The sequence below is a fragment of the Propithecus coquereli genome, unplaced genomic scaffold (assembly GCF_000956105.1).
Source record: "Propithecus coquereli isolate 6110/MARCELLA unplaced genomic scaffold, Pcoq_1.0 Scaffold25, whole genome shotgun sequence".
In the NCBI taxonomy this organism is placed as follows: Eukaryota; Metazoa; Chordata; class Mammalia; order Primates; family Indriidae; genus Propithecus; species Propithecus coquereli.
In genome coordinates this window covers 6,895,443-6,910,533 of record NW_012148063.1, presented here as the reverse complement: position 1 = coordinate 6,910,533, position 15,091 = coordinate 6,895,443, and the positions used below count along the sequence as shown (strand labels likewise).

At 41.4% G+C, this 15,091-nt stretch overlaps 1 protein-coding gene across 1 annotated transcript in view; it reads right to left on the bottom strand.

Annotated features, from left to right (window-relative positions):
• LOC105812415 (transmembrane protein 181) overlaps positions 1 to 15,091 on the bottom strand; it is a 47,172-nt gene that overhangs the window by 19,096 nt on the left and 12,985 nt on the right. The window contains exons 3-6 of the mRNA XM_012646854.1: positions 12,195 to 12,250; positions 9,977 to 10,067; positions 8,566 to 8,687; positions 4,753 to 4,869 (exon numbers count right to left, since the gene is read on the bottom strand). Of these exons, the coding sequence (XP_012502308.1) occupies positions 4,753 to 4,869; positions 8,566 to 8,687; positions 9,977 to 10,067; positions 12,195 to 12,250 (386 nt within the window). The remainder of the gene's footprint in view (positions 1 to 4,752; positions 4,870 to 8,565; positions 8,688 to 9,976; positions 10,068 to 12,194; positions 12,251 to 15,091) is intronic.

The following is a 15,091-nucleotide window of genomic DNA, read 5'->3' as shown; positions in this document are numbered from 1 at the left end:
GGGTCGTTCAGTAAACTGACAATCCTTAAATCCGCTTACAGTTTCTATCACCCTAATTTCTATCCTCATCATTTCTTCCTTTAGCATAGTCTTCATGTGTTGATACCTTTTTATAATAAAGTGAACATGTCATTTCTACATTTAAAAATTCTCCAATTAAGTCTTCTTCTGCTAATGGTACAACCACAGGTTAGCATGTGAAATAAAATAAAATTAAGCTAAATTAAAAAATAAAATAAGTAAAAGGAAATAAAGAGTAAGATCCCTAGAAAAGACTAAGGGTTTAGACATTCCCTTTGAAATCTCAGGCACTGTCACTCCATGCGCTAGCTATTGCGTCAAGGTCCCTTTGGCGTCACAAGGCCGTCTTTGTCCTTTCAGAGACTAGGCTCGTCCTGTGACACTCTGAAGTTACATTTGGAACAAGCAGCCACTTCCTGCCTCCCCTTCATAATCTCCGGGCTTGTGGTCCAGCTCACCCAGCCGTCCCCTCAGCATTGCTGAGCACCTACCTGTACTACGTGCAAGCAAGGATGATGTCAAATCCTGTACAGACATGAAATAAGCAAACTTCAAGAAAAATACAATCAGTAAAATGCTAACTCTTCAGCAGAGAACCAATGTTGTCTCATATCCTCAGAGTCCCCTGAGTGGACAGCCAAAGGGAGCACACAGGGTGGGGGACATATCACAGCAATCTGAGCAGCACTAGCAGAATTCCTGGAATAGAGATCTGTCCTCAGATTCACAGCCTGGGGCTCCAAAACTGAACAGTATAGATTAATTTTGCTTGTTTTTGTAATTTATGTAAGTGGAGTCATATACCATATACTATTTTGTATTTGGCTTACTTCATTCAACATTACGCTTGTGGAAGTCATCTGTATGCTGCGTAAGGCTGAAATCATTCATTCTCATTGCTGTATAGTACTCCACTGTAGGAAAACAGCACAATTTATGTATTCATTCTACTGCTCATGGGTAGTGTTGCAGTTTGGGGCTATTAAGAATTGTGCTGCTATAAATACTTAAATGCATGTCTTTTGGTCAACATATGTATGCATTTCTGTTGCACCAATGTACACTTTCACCTGCAGGGCATGAGAGCTCTGATCACCCACGTAATTGCCAGCTTCTGCATGTTCTGTCATTTTCATTTTAGCCATTCTGGTGGATGTGTAGCAGTATCACTAAAATATCTTTAGTATGTATTTATTCATTATAGCTTATTAAATTCCAAAAAGGAATGAAGGTAGCTTTAATAAAAAGCCAGATTAGATCAAAATCATTTTTCAAGTTTTTTAAAAGGCAAAAGAGTAAAAAAAAAAAAAAAAATGTAAATAATTATACCAGAAATCTGTATCAGGATGTTAGTGATAACTGCAATTCAGCAAAAATCTTTTTTCTGAAATTTGACAGCCGATACCAAGAGAGAAAAGTGATGAGTTCTAGAGCTTTCATTCTCTAATAAAAGGAGTTATAACAAATAATCAAAAGGAATTCTGTTTTTGTTCCTTACTATTTATACAAAGGAGTTGAAAACTTATGTCCGCACAAAGACGTACAGATAGATGTTTATAGCAGCTTTGTTTGTTAATTGCCAAAACTTAGAAGCAACCAAGATGTCCTTCAATTGGTCAATGGATAAACTGTGGCATATCCAGACAATGAACTATCACTCTGTGATAAAAAGAAATGAGCCAGGCGCTATGCCTCATGTCTGTAATCCTAGCACTCTGGGAGGCCGAGGTGGGAGGGTTGCTTGAGCACAGGAGTTCAAGGAGGCAGTGAGCTATGGTGAGGCCACTGCACTCCAGCCTGGGCAACAGAGTGAGACCTTGTCCCCCAACCCAAAAAAATGAAATGAGCAATCAAGCCTTGAAAAAACAACGTGGAAAAAACCTAAAATGGATATTACTAAGTAAAAGAAGCCAATCTGACAAGGCTGTACATATACTGTATGATTCCAACTATGTAACATTCTGGAGAAGGCAAAACTACGGAGACAGTAAAAAGATGAGCAATTGCCAGGGGTTTGGGGAAGGAGGGATGAATGGACGGAGCACAAGGGATTTTCAGGGCAGTGAAACTACTCTGTATGATACTGCAGTGGTGAACACCTGTCATTATACATTTATCAAAACCCACAGAGTGTACAACACTAAGAGTGAACCCTAATGTAAACGATGGACTTTGGTGATAATGCTGTGTCAACATAGGTTGATCAACTGTAACAAATGATCCACTCTGGTGGGGACGTTGATCATGGGGGAGGCTGTGCATGGTGTGGGGCAGGAAGCATATGGGATATTCTGTACCTTCCTCTCAATTTTGCTATGAACCTAAAACTGCACTAAAAATAATAATAACAATAATACTAAAGTCTAAAAAAAAAATTCTATTTGGAGTTGAGATTAGAGTTCACAAAATAATGGATACTGTCTTCAACAGCAATTTTATAAAAGATATAGAAACGTTTTGCATATGGTTCTCTAATTTCTTAATGTATCTCTACACAAGCTGTCAACATGATGTTAAACTGTGATCCTCTGAGGATACTGCAAATCAGACCAGAAGAAAAAGCATCGGTAATTTGTCAATAACTGAGGTTCTGGGTGGGAGAGGATGGTTAGCACATGTCGTAGGCTTCCCCTTTCAAATATTGATTGTCTCGAGAGTTTGTTTTGTTAAAATAATTTTCTTTTCTGGCAATAAAAATAATAAACATTCATTATGGGAAATAGAGGAAAAGAAGAAACTAAACGACCCCACCACCCACAGAGAACATTCCAGACTTCTAGTTTTTTATAATATAAATGCTTCTAATTCATGTATTTTTTTAAAAATCAATATGTACTTTGTGCTATTTACCCTATTTTGTAATTAACTTACTATTTTAGAGGCTACAGAAGAATTAACCTAGTAATTTAGCCAGAACATTACTGCTAAATGCAGATTGCTCCCAACTTCCTGCTCTGAGAAACAGGTTTAAACATAAATCTTTGTGTACATTTCTTTTTCCTTAGAATAAATTCCTAGAAGTAGCATTACTAGGTCAAAGAGTTTGCAAGTACAGGCTTTTATACACTGCCAAACTACCCCCGAGAAATCAAAAGACACTCCCATCAATGGTTATGAGAACACCGTGTCCTTGCATTTCCCCAACCTTGAATGTTATCTTTCTGGTTATTTTATATCTGCAAGTTTGATTGGTAAAAAAAAGGCATTCCTTTCTTGTACTCTCCAATTCTTTGGTTTAGAGCAAGGATAAGCATAATCTCAGAAGTCTCCTGGCTGCCTGAATTTCTTAATTTGTGAAGTGCTACAGTGTGGTTCTTTGATTAAACCAATGAATAGTTATTGCAAGCCTAAGAGCTACCAGGCACGGTGCTGGGTACTGGGAATACAGAATGTACCAAACATGGAAAGCTCTCTGGTGACGCTCCTCACAAACCCCAAGGGTTTTAGGTGTTTTCGTTTTGGATAGTGAAAAGTGCTACCAAAAATGAAGCTCTGGCTATGGTGTAATTCAAGGTGGGTGGTTCCGATGGTAATCTCTTTTTGAAACTGTCCCCTTTTTGAGCCCTACAGCGACATCGTGTCACCACCTCTAGAGAGGCTGGAGCAAGGGAGCCAAAATAAAGAAGAAGTTCAAGAGCAAAACCTAACCTCTGAACGATGTTTGAGGATTGTTAGAAACTGGCCACAGAAGCAGCAAATGCAAAAGACCTGATTTTACAGAGGTTATGAAAGAAAAAAAGGAATAAAGTACTAATACCCACAACCACCTGGAGGAACCTTGAGAACATCACGCTAAGTGACAGCAGCCAGTTACCAGGACCAGACGTCGTATGGCTCCATTCACACGAACCGTCCAGACTAGGCAAATGCACAGAGACAGACAGAAGACGAGTGACAGCCAGGGGCTGTGGGGAAGGGAAATGGGAAACGACTGCTAACAGGTTTCTTTTAGGTGTGACGCAAACACTCTCAATTAGGCAGTGCTCTGGAATTAGACTGGTTGCACAACTCTGCGAATATACTAAAAACCAATGAACTGTACACTTTAAAGTGTAAACTTTATAGTATGTGAATTATATTGTAATAAAGCTTTTTTTTTTTTTTAAAAAAGGTACTTACTAGTATCTTCATTTATTATTCACAACTCTTTGAGGTAGCTATTTTATAGACAGGGAAACTGAGACTCAACCAAGTCAAACTAGCAAATGATGGAGCCAGGATCTGAACCCAGCTCGTCTGTGCAATCTAAAACCCTCACCCTTGTCACTATGCTGGTTATACTGACTCCTAATGAGTGGAGGGGACAAGGAGGTAGATTGTAGCTTGACAGGAGAAAGGATCATCTAAGATTACAGCAGGGGCCCCCTCCCTAGAGGTCCCAGCAGGTCTGAAGACCACTCACAAGGCTAGAGAAGGAAGTCCTGCCTTCGTGGGATGGTCTGCTGCCTGACGGCCCTTAACTGCCTTCCAATTGGAACACGACTGTACACTCTCTATTCTAAATCTCGGAACGTCTAAGGATTTTGCCAATTTCTATGTTGTTTCCTTAAGCTACTCTTGGTTCCATATTCCTAAGAAATTGTGGTTTAAAATATTTTTAAACTTTATATCTTCCACTGTCCAAAAAAAACACATTATTTAGACGCTGGGATATATTCCTATTACTCAACAAAAGAACAGGAACTAAAAAGTGAGCCATGGGAAACATGCGCAGTCAGCTGGTATACTTACTGTGAAGTTCATTTCCTTGATAGCTTCAGGTAGCTTCAGGTGTTCAAATCCCACAATCACTGTGTACCGAGTGTAATTCAAGTAGCCAAGGTGAGCCACAATAATTTCTGCACATTTCTGCAAACACGGAAGGAAGATTTGTGTCTTTAAAGCATGCAAGACTCACTCTCCCACCAACTGACCCATGAAGTAACACATTTCAACAACAGATGAGCAGAACTCATCATCTCCAGGGAACTCGCCAAAAGCCCAGAAAAAGTCAGATGCCAGCCAAAAATAGTTCCTAGAAAGAAAGAACCAAATGGCTATTTTTAGAAATACAGTATATGATTTATAGCAATTAGAATCTTTTTATTTGGGATGATCAAAAAATAATATGTAACCTGAATAAAGAAGTTAACAGTACAATACAAACCCAACATTTTCATAAATAAATACTAAGGCATGGGGTGGCGGAACTTAAGCTAAGATACGTCACCTCAACACCTCCGCCTAGTGTGTCATCCTTGGCACACATCTGCAGTTGTCGTAACAACACACAGTGGATTACATACTTTCCTTTCTCCCCTCCCTGCCACCAAGCATCAAAGCAAAGGCTGCGTGGACAGCAGCGAGTGTGATTTGTGGTGTGTGTGCTCTGCTGTCTTTTGTCCTTCAGAATTAAGCATCGGGTCTCCTCTCTTGAGTTAGTGCCCTCGGAGCAGCAGGGGGGAGCTTCATCAGACGAAGCTCGCTCAGGGGAACCCGCAGAGCCGCAGGGCCGCAGGGCCACCCTACCCCAGCTCTGCCTCAGCCCCGCCCTTGGGGTCGTTGCTCCACCCTCTGAATGGACACGCTCTCCCTCGGCTGCACGACAGTCCAGCCACTGCCCAGAGCAAACGGGCAGTTCTCTGGCTTTCCGGGTGGCACTGTTATCACTATGGCTCTGAACAGGGCATTGCCCAACATGGGTCAGAGGCTCCCCAAGCCTCGCATGTCTGAGGTCAGGGTAAGAAAACAGATCTGAAAAAAAAGAAAAAAAAGAAAAAAGAAAACAGATCTGGGTTTTACAAAAGAAGCCTTAAAAAGACAAGAGGGCAAGTGGCAGGGAGGGGGATGGGTAACACGGGGGAGCTGACCTAAGGGACAGGAGAGGAAGCAGAGAGGAGGTGTGTGCAGTGGGCTGAGGTGGCATGAAGGTCACCACCTCAAATCTCCAAGACCCTGGCCAGTTGGCTGCCCCGGCCTGCACCAGCGCTTAGCCAGGAGGAACTGCCCCAGGAGGGGACACGAGCCCTCTGGCCAGCCACTCGCTCCCACCTCCCACCCTACCACGTGGAAACACAGGTCACCTGCGATGTTTCATCCCATCAGAGCCGTGGTTTCCTTCCCACCTGACCAGCTTCCCTTGTTTGAATTTCCCATCCGCCCTCTGGGCACGCAAGTATGTGGGCCACGTTCTCAGCGAAACTAACGCCACCTTTCCTCTCTAGAGACGGGGTGGCTAAGGACGCGCATGATCAGGAATGGATGGTTTAATGTTAGTTAATACATTTTTGTTGGATAGAGAAACACTTCTTACAAGTTTAAGAATTTGTCTCAATTTTCAGGGGATGTTTTAATTAACAAAAGAGTTATATCTCAAGCTGTATGTATTGTTAAGTTTAAAAAAACTACAGTGAAAGCACCAGAGGATTTGAGGGTCCCAAGTTCAAGCCACAGTTCTGCTGATTACAATGCACCTAGCTCACCTGCAAGGTGTGCACAACCTTGCTACCTAAGACAGACAAGGTTTTTTCTTTACATAAAAAAAAAAGGGTAATATAAGAGGTAATATCTCTATAATGTAAAAATTCCATGTTTTTTCAAGCCAGGGCAATGCTCCTTGCAGGGTTAGGGAGAGATCTGAGTGGACAGGGAACAGAAGTGAGACATTCCCAAAGGATGACACAGTGTAAACTGAGCTGGGCACACCAACAGGAGAGGTAAGAACCACGGAGATACACTGAAGGACCATTTTCAAGGTGCAAAGCATGGCAAGCACATCCAAGCAGCAAGCGTGCAGATGAGCCGCCCTCGGCAGCCTGGCCGTACTTGAAGCAATGGCTTTAGGTAGTGCGACCAGCTTGTCCCACTTTTAAAAGTGAATGTCCAGTGCGCTGGGAAGCACTTCAGCGCAGGCAAACAAGGAAGATGAGTCCACTAGCTTTAGGATAGGCAGGCACAAACCAGCTGTCCACCCAGGGCTCGGTCTGAGGAGCAAAAAGTCCGGGTGGGTGGAGGTGGGAGGCCACCCTGTGGGGAAGGGAGGTCAGCGGCTCCTTGGACAATGGTCCCTTCTGACCCTCACGCCTATCGTCCTTCCTGTTGCTCAGCAGAATGGATCGAGCCCCCCCTGCACACAGGCACGGTGGGGGACGCGCAGGCGCCTCATGCTGGAACACACTGCATGCTCTCGCACACATCACTCACCTCGAGCCTCACCAGTGTGCGGAGCCAGGCGGGGAAGGCTTAATCCCTGCCTTACAGATAAGGAAACACGGAAACACACTTCGGAAGCTGGCTTAGCCCCGCTCTCACAGGTAAGAGATGGCAGCAGGGTGACAGGCCAGTCACTTCTGATGCCTTCCCTAGACCCCACCTCACGCAGGATGGGCGCAGCGGCCGAGGCTGCCGAGGAAGGGGAATCCGCGCTCGCTGTAAGGGCTCTGCGTGCCTCCCCAGCAACCCAGTGCCCTCCGGCTGGCTCTGACCCACTTCAGCCTCCTCCCTTAGCTGCAACAGACAGGGACCACAGAGAGCGGCCAGCCACCGCGTAGGAATCCTCCCCAACCTGAATTCTTTCTTGCCAGGACTCGAATTTGCACTGTTAGGAACTGGGCAGCATGCACAGTGGTTAAGGCCACAGCTTCAGGATAAGAGCTCATGGACTTAAATCCTGGCCCCTCCACTTGCTTTCTGGGTTACTCTGGGCAATGGTTCTGACCCCTCTAAGCCTCAGTTTCTTTTTGTATAAAACAGGGCTCTAATACTAGTTTTTCCTGCGTGGCCTGCCAGGGGGATTTAAGGAGACAATGTGTGGAAAGTACTTGTTGTGCCTAGCAGAGAAACTACTCACTACCCAGCTTCTGACATTACTTCTCTAATCCTATAAGCAAATGCACTGCCCTTTTTCTGATGCTCTCCAAGTTCTCTGTGCTGCCAATGACCTGCTGAGTCCTCATGTGGACTCCCTGCTGAAGCAGGAAGCTGATTCTGATTCTTTGGATCCTGAACAGGGTACACCGCCAGTAAGAGCCAGAGTAAGGGCTCATTCCCACTCTGGACCTTCATGTTTCTGATCCCACACACTGCACCCTGAAGTAGATGCTTAGAAAAGTAGGCCACTGATCCTACTCTATAAGTGGGTCTCTGCCCCCAACAGATGGTTCGGGGCATTCAATATGCAGCTGGGAACAACCCAAGGCCCTAGTAATCAAGAGTGATCATGGAACAGTGGCCGACCTTCACATGAGATGGGTGGCCCATAAACATTCCTCTATGGACACACCAGGCAGTAAGTTACAGAAACAGTAAAAACAGGTATCAAAGATGCTCAGTGTGTATGGTGCTATTTGTGTGCATGTTTATGTGTGCATGTGTAAGTTATAAGAATTTTTAAGCATATCAATGTATAAAATTAAGTTTTTCACACCATCTTTGGTATGACTCCATCTTTTTTACTTAAGAACAATTTTTCAAAGCCTCTTACTGGGCTCTACCTTCTACCTTGGAGAAGCAGGTCTGTAACATTGTGTGTAGCCTGATGACCGATCATAGAGCAAACACACTCACCCCTGCACATGTGAGGGTCCTCGTCCGATTGTGAACTTTGTTATGAATGTACTTTGTGGTTCCATCTTGAGCTACACCATCAACTTTAACAGTCATGGGAAAGCTTGTCTGAATAGAAGTTTCTATAAAAGAAAAAAATTCAGTGTCAGAGAGTATGCCAGGTGCCTGCCTGGCTCTGCGACAGCCTTGGAACCAGGAACACACAGAAAGCCCATGAGGTTCTCAGGCCACACTGGCCTCAGCATATTTGGAAATCTCACATTTGCCCAGCAAAGTGAAACCTTGCTGTTAGCTTCTACCCTCAACCCAGTGCTCAGGTGCCTAGGTCAAAACCCACACTTCAGATCTGTCAGTTTCATTTTGCAAAAGGGTAACCCTTTCATGGCTAATGAAACTATATTTTTGATTTCCCATATAAATTTTTAAATTAACTTTACATCAAAATAGAAATAGATTCTTTATTGTTCTGACTATATATTTTTCTAATTACATTATCATTATAAAAAAATGAATAAAAAATATAAAGATGGCATTAAATACTTATAAATCTCATCACCTAGAGATAACCATGATTCACATTTTTGTGTCTATCCTTGTATATCATTTTCTAGACATACAAATACACAGTGATACAAAATTTATTTTTGCTTTTTAAAATATTACCAAAAGAGTATAAGTTTTTTTGTAATATGCATTTTTTTTCACTTTATTTACCATGGTCATGGTTATCTTTTCAAATTCTTTCTCAACCAGGGTGCCTCATCTGAAGCACAGAATACAGAAACTAATTTGGGTGACCATCTTCTCAATTCTCCTTAGGATGGTATAAAACTGGTGCCCCTTTAGATGAACAGAAACTAATTCATTATAAACCAGCATTATAAACATGATAAATAATGGATGCCTAAGGGTAGGTTTCTGAGCTGGGCACCAATGACAGTACGGGCCAGATAATTCCTAGTTGTGGAGGTCCGTCCGGTGCACTGCAGGATGTTTAGTGGCATCCCTGGCCTCTACCCATTAGATGCCAGTAGCACTCCCTCCTCCCTAGTTGTGACAAAATCGTGTCCAGACATTGCCAAGCATTGCTGGGGGCCAGAATCATCACCTCAGGGCACCAGGACCTAATTCTGTCCCAGATCCCCACTGAAAAAGGCTGGAAGCTGCAGCACCCACACTGTACAGCCCCGAGGCTAGGCTGGCATTACTCCACAGAATATGTATCACAACTTGCTTTCTCTCCCACTGGAAGACATTTAAGGGGTTTCCAATGTGTTGCTATTATAAATAATGATGAATATCCTTATACATCTATAATTGAGCACTTGTCCAAATATTTTAAAGTCCTTTCAACCTCTAAACCATGATGCTTTGTTCAAAGAAAAATCACTCAAAATTTCGGGCTCCGTACCTTTTGATTGATCCAACTCAACAACGCACGTCAGCCATAGTTGCTGATTATACGTATTCAGTGGATTTGAAAGTATTTGAATTGGCTTTAGCTGAAGGGAAAAAAAAAAGTTAAGTAATCCATGTGACCTTTCAATTGAGTCTACCTAATACCTCATCTTAACATACAAAATTTACATTTAGCAAAAAAGACTTGAGCATTAGCTCTGCAACAGAAATGTCTGTGGTTTTCCTTTCCACAACAGAAGTGAAATCCTACGTTCCCGAAGAAGAAAAGACTTAACTCTCAGTTGTAATTCACTTCTGTTTCTCGTCAAAACCTCTAAGCAGACAGTTTCTACCACCTGGAGCCTTGGGGCAATATACTTAAATACCAAGAAAAAGCCACTTGGAGAAATAGTAAAGAGAGCAGAATGATGAGATATATAATGAGATACATAAGGGACACCAAAGACATACTTTCACATTTACAAGATAATGTGTCTCGGTAATTCTTTAGTGTCAGTATGCCAGACATGTTGCCATTTGACGTCTGTTATGTTCAGCTTTATGAAAGTCTTAATGCCCCTGGAGAGAAAAATTAGAAGGGACCATGTTGCCAATGATTCTTTTGCGGTGTGTCCTTAAAAACATAATATTGGTGTCTAATAACAGTAGGATACAGAGAGTCGTTGTTTAAAGAGTTGTTTAAAGAGTCTACCCATGGTTCCAAAGAAAAGCATTATTTGAATGCATCATCTTTGCACATGTGTTGTGTATTTTTTTTTTAAGAGATGGGGGTCTCACTTTGTCACCCAGGAGGCTGGAGTACAGTGGCATGATCATAGCTCACTGTACCTCGAACGCCTGTGCTCAAGTGATCCTCCTGCCTCAGCCTCCAAAGTAGCTAGGACTACAGGCTTGTGCCACTACACCCAGCTAATTTTTAAAATTTTTTTGTAGAAAGTGTCTCGCTATGTTGCCTAGGCTGGTCTTGAATTCCCGGCCTCAAGCAACCCTCCCACCTCGACCTCCCAAAGTGCCAGGATTACAGATGTGATGTTGGTGTTTAATGTTTCTGTCAGGGTCTCAGTGAAACTTCCTAAGACTGAAGATTTGCCTAAAAGCCATCAGGGCAATAAAATCCACCAGAGGATAATCTACTGTCTTTCTGAAGTGAGGATGGTCTCTTGGAAGCAAGCCAGTTTGGTGGGACAGCTGCTATTTTCAGTGTTTAAAAAGAGTCTCACATCCTGAGAGACAGAAATTTTAAAAGACCAACCACCGACAGGAAACTCCATGGTGGCATCTCTTCAAATCAGATCATTAGCCCAAGAGTTATAGAAAATAAAAGAATGAACAGAAAATGTGAAGACAGGCTAAACAGAGGGCCCTTTCAAACTAGTGGTAGCAAAAAGAAGAGTCAAAGGGTGTAAATTTTAGGATATGTTTCTCTTGCCTTTTTGAGAAATTGTAAGGGTAGAAACCTAGCAGGGAAGTGGGAGAAGAGAGAGGAAGAGGAATTTGGGGGAGGGGGGTCACATAATCAGACGTAAACTATACATATTCCGGTGACATGACAATGCAGGACAACTGTGTTCAGTATATAGCTAAAGATATTATGTGTCTGACACGCAGAAAAATAAAAAGGTTTAATTGTTTGGGCTCTCACAAGTTAATATTTATCCAAGAAAACCAAAATTCCCCAACTGAAAGAACCTCTGTTTTCCTTTAAAGAAAGTAAAGAGTCAAAGCACATTAAAGAAAAAAAGGAGGAGGATTTTTCATTTCAACTGAGTTCATGCAAGGAATACCAAATAATCATTAGAAAGAACTATTACTGTTAGAAACCTGACACAGACCAAATCTTAACTTGGGCAAACATAGTAAGAAAAAGTTAGATACCCAAGTGATCATTGTTAAAACTTATAATCTAATAGGACTTATAAGATGCAAGGAATCGGGATGAGTTAACCACCCTTTGGGAATGAACTGCTTGCTGCTCCCTGAGAGCTACCACCACCATCCTCGCTAAGGACTGAGGTGTTCACTACAGCAGAAAAGGTAATTTTAGCAAACAAGAACCCAGAGGCCAGCAGCTGACAGTGGAGTAAGAAGTGTGTGTTGCCTGAGAAGCAACTGCAGGGCGAGGGCAGTCCATGTCAAAGACCGCCCAAGCAGGACCATTTCTCAGTGACCTAGAGAAATGTCCCCCAGTGGCCACTTGGACCCAGTCTTACCTTTTTGCTATTATTTAGTGAAAAATTAGCGGCAGAAGTCTGGATCACTTTGGGTCCTAAAGTGTAACAGAGGAGAGAAGGAAAAAAGCAGGTTATACTCATACATTCACGGAGGTGGTCTTGTTTACCTGGTCCTTCTTTAGAGTCTTTATATATGTAAATAAAACATAAACACAGACACAGAATATCCACTGCTGTGCGTCGTGACTTCCCAACACAGGTCACCCAGTAAAACGGACATACAGTGTTTAGGATTTCCATGGGAAACCCTCTCCTAGCCTCTCAATGAGAGTTCTCTCTATAGGCATGGACCCAAGGAAACATTAACTATACAGACATCGTCTATGTATTTTGTAATATAGTAAGATTCCTCCTAAAAAACTAAGACATCTATTCATCCAATTAATCCAGACTTCCAAAAATATTTATTAAGTAGCAGCTACAAAGAGGCATAATATATGCTAATATAAACAAAAAAGCATATGGCAGTTCCTAAAATAACAGATACACAAACTTCACAGACTTTTTCCCCCAATTTTTTTTTACTGTGGTAAAAAATAACAAAATTTACCATCTTAACCATTTTTAAATGGTATTAAGCATATTCACATTGTACAACCGTCACCACCACCCATCTCCATAACTCTCTTCAAACTGAAACTCTGTGCCCGTTAAAAAATAACTCTCCATTCTCCTTCCTCCCGGTCCCCGGCAACCACCATTCTACTTTCTGTCTCTATGATTTTGACTACTCTAAGTACCCATATAAGAAGGATCACACAGTATATGTTTTTTTGCAACCGGCTTATTTCACTTAGTATAATGTCCTCAAGATTCATTCATGTTGCAGTATGTGTCTGAATTTCCTTACTTTTTAAGGCTGATTAATATTCTATTGTATGTATAGACCACATTTCATTCATCTATCAAACACTCGAGTTGATTCCACAATTATAGTTACTGTGAACAATGCTGTTACGAACACGGGTGTACAAATATCTCTTCAAGACCCTGCTTTCAATTCTTTTGAATATATACCCAGAAGAGAAATTTCTAGATCAGACAGTGCTATATGCATGGAATAACCTTTTCCATTCTTTCACTTCAATCTGTGTCTTTGGATCTAAAGTGAGTCTCTTGTAGATTGCATATAGTTGGATTATAGGTTGGTTTTTTAAATCCATTCTGCCACCTGTTTTTCAATTGGAGAATTTAATCTATTTACATTGAAAGTAATTACTGATTAGTAATTACTGTCATTTTGTTTTTTATATGCCTTTGTTTTCTATATGCCTCATAGCTTTTTTGTACCTTTTCTAACATCCTGAAGTTTTAACACTAATTTGAATTTATACCAGCTTAACATCAATAGTATACAAAAACTCTGCTCCTTTAACAGCTTCATCCCCACCTCTTTCAATTGTTGATGTCACAATTGGGACAAAATTTATCTTTTATATATTGTGTGTCCAAAAACACAAAATAATTTTTAGTGCATTAATCTCTTAAATTATATAGAAAACAAAATGTAAAGTTACAAATCAAAGCTACAATAATAGCTTTTAGACTAATGATTGGTTTTCTAAAAAAAAAATTAGTCTTTTAAATTATGTAGAAAACAAAAAGTGGAGTTATACACCATTAAACAAATACAAGATTTTATAACTGCCCATGTATTTATCTTTACTAAGATCATATGGCTTTGAGATACTGTCTAGTGTCCTTTCATTTCAACATGCAGGACTCCCTTCAGCAATTCTTACAGGGCAGGTCTAGTGGTAATAACTCCCTCAGCTTTTATCTGGCAATGTTTTAACTTCTCTATCACTTTTGAAGGACAGTTTTGCCAGATATGGGATTTTTTTTTTTTTTTTTTTGAGATGGAGTCTCACTCTGTTGCCCCGGCTAGAGTGCCATGGCGTCAGCCTAGCTCACAGCAACCTCAAATTCCTGGGCTCAAGCAATCCTTCTGCCTCAGTCTCCCGAGTAGCTGGGACTACAGGCATGTGCCACCATGCCTGGCTAATTTTTCTATGTATTTTTAGTTGTCCAGTTAATTTCTTTCTACTTTTAGTAGAGATGGGGTCTCGCTCTTGCTAAGGCTGGTCTCAAACTCCTGAGCTCAAACGATTCACCTGCCTCAGCCTTCCAGAGTGCTAGGATTACAAGCGGGAGCCACCACGCCTGGTCTGGATACAGGATTCTTGATTGACTGTTGGGTTTCTTTTAGCTTTCTGAATACATCAGCCCATGGCCTTCCAGCCTCCAGAGTTTCTGATAGGATATCTGCTGACAACCTTGTTGAGGATCCCCTGTATGGGATGAGTCATTCTCTTTTGCTGCCTTGAAGACTCACTCTGTCTTGGCTTTCTACAGTTTGATTATAATGTGTCTCAATGTGGGTCTCTTTGAGTCCATCCTATTTTGAGTTCATTGAGCTTCTTGGGTGTTTATATTCACATCTTTCATCAAATTTGGGAAATTTTCAGCCATCATTTCTTCAAATATTCTCTCTGCTTTTGTTTCTCTTCTCCTTCTAAGACTCCCAAAATGCGTATGTTAGTCCACTTCACAGTGTCCCACAAATCCCTTAACTTTGTTCACTTTTCTTCAGCCTTTTCTCTTTCTGTTCCTCAGATTAAAATGTTTACATTTTATCTATCTTCGGATTCACTGATTCTTTCCTCTGCCTGGTCAAATCTGCCTTTGAATCCCTCCAATGAATTTTTCATTTTCATTGTATTTTTCAGTCCAGAACTTCCTTTTTGGTTTCTTTTTAAGTTTTCTATTGCTTTATCAATATTTCTATTTTGTTCATATGTTTTCTTCTTGACTTGCTCCACATCTTCCTTTAGTTCTTTGGGCACCTTTAAGACAGTTGTTTTAAAGTCTTTTGT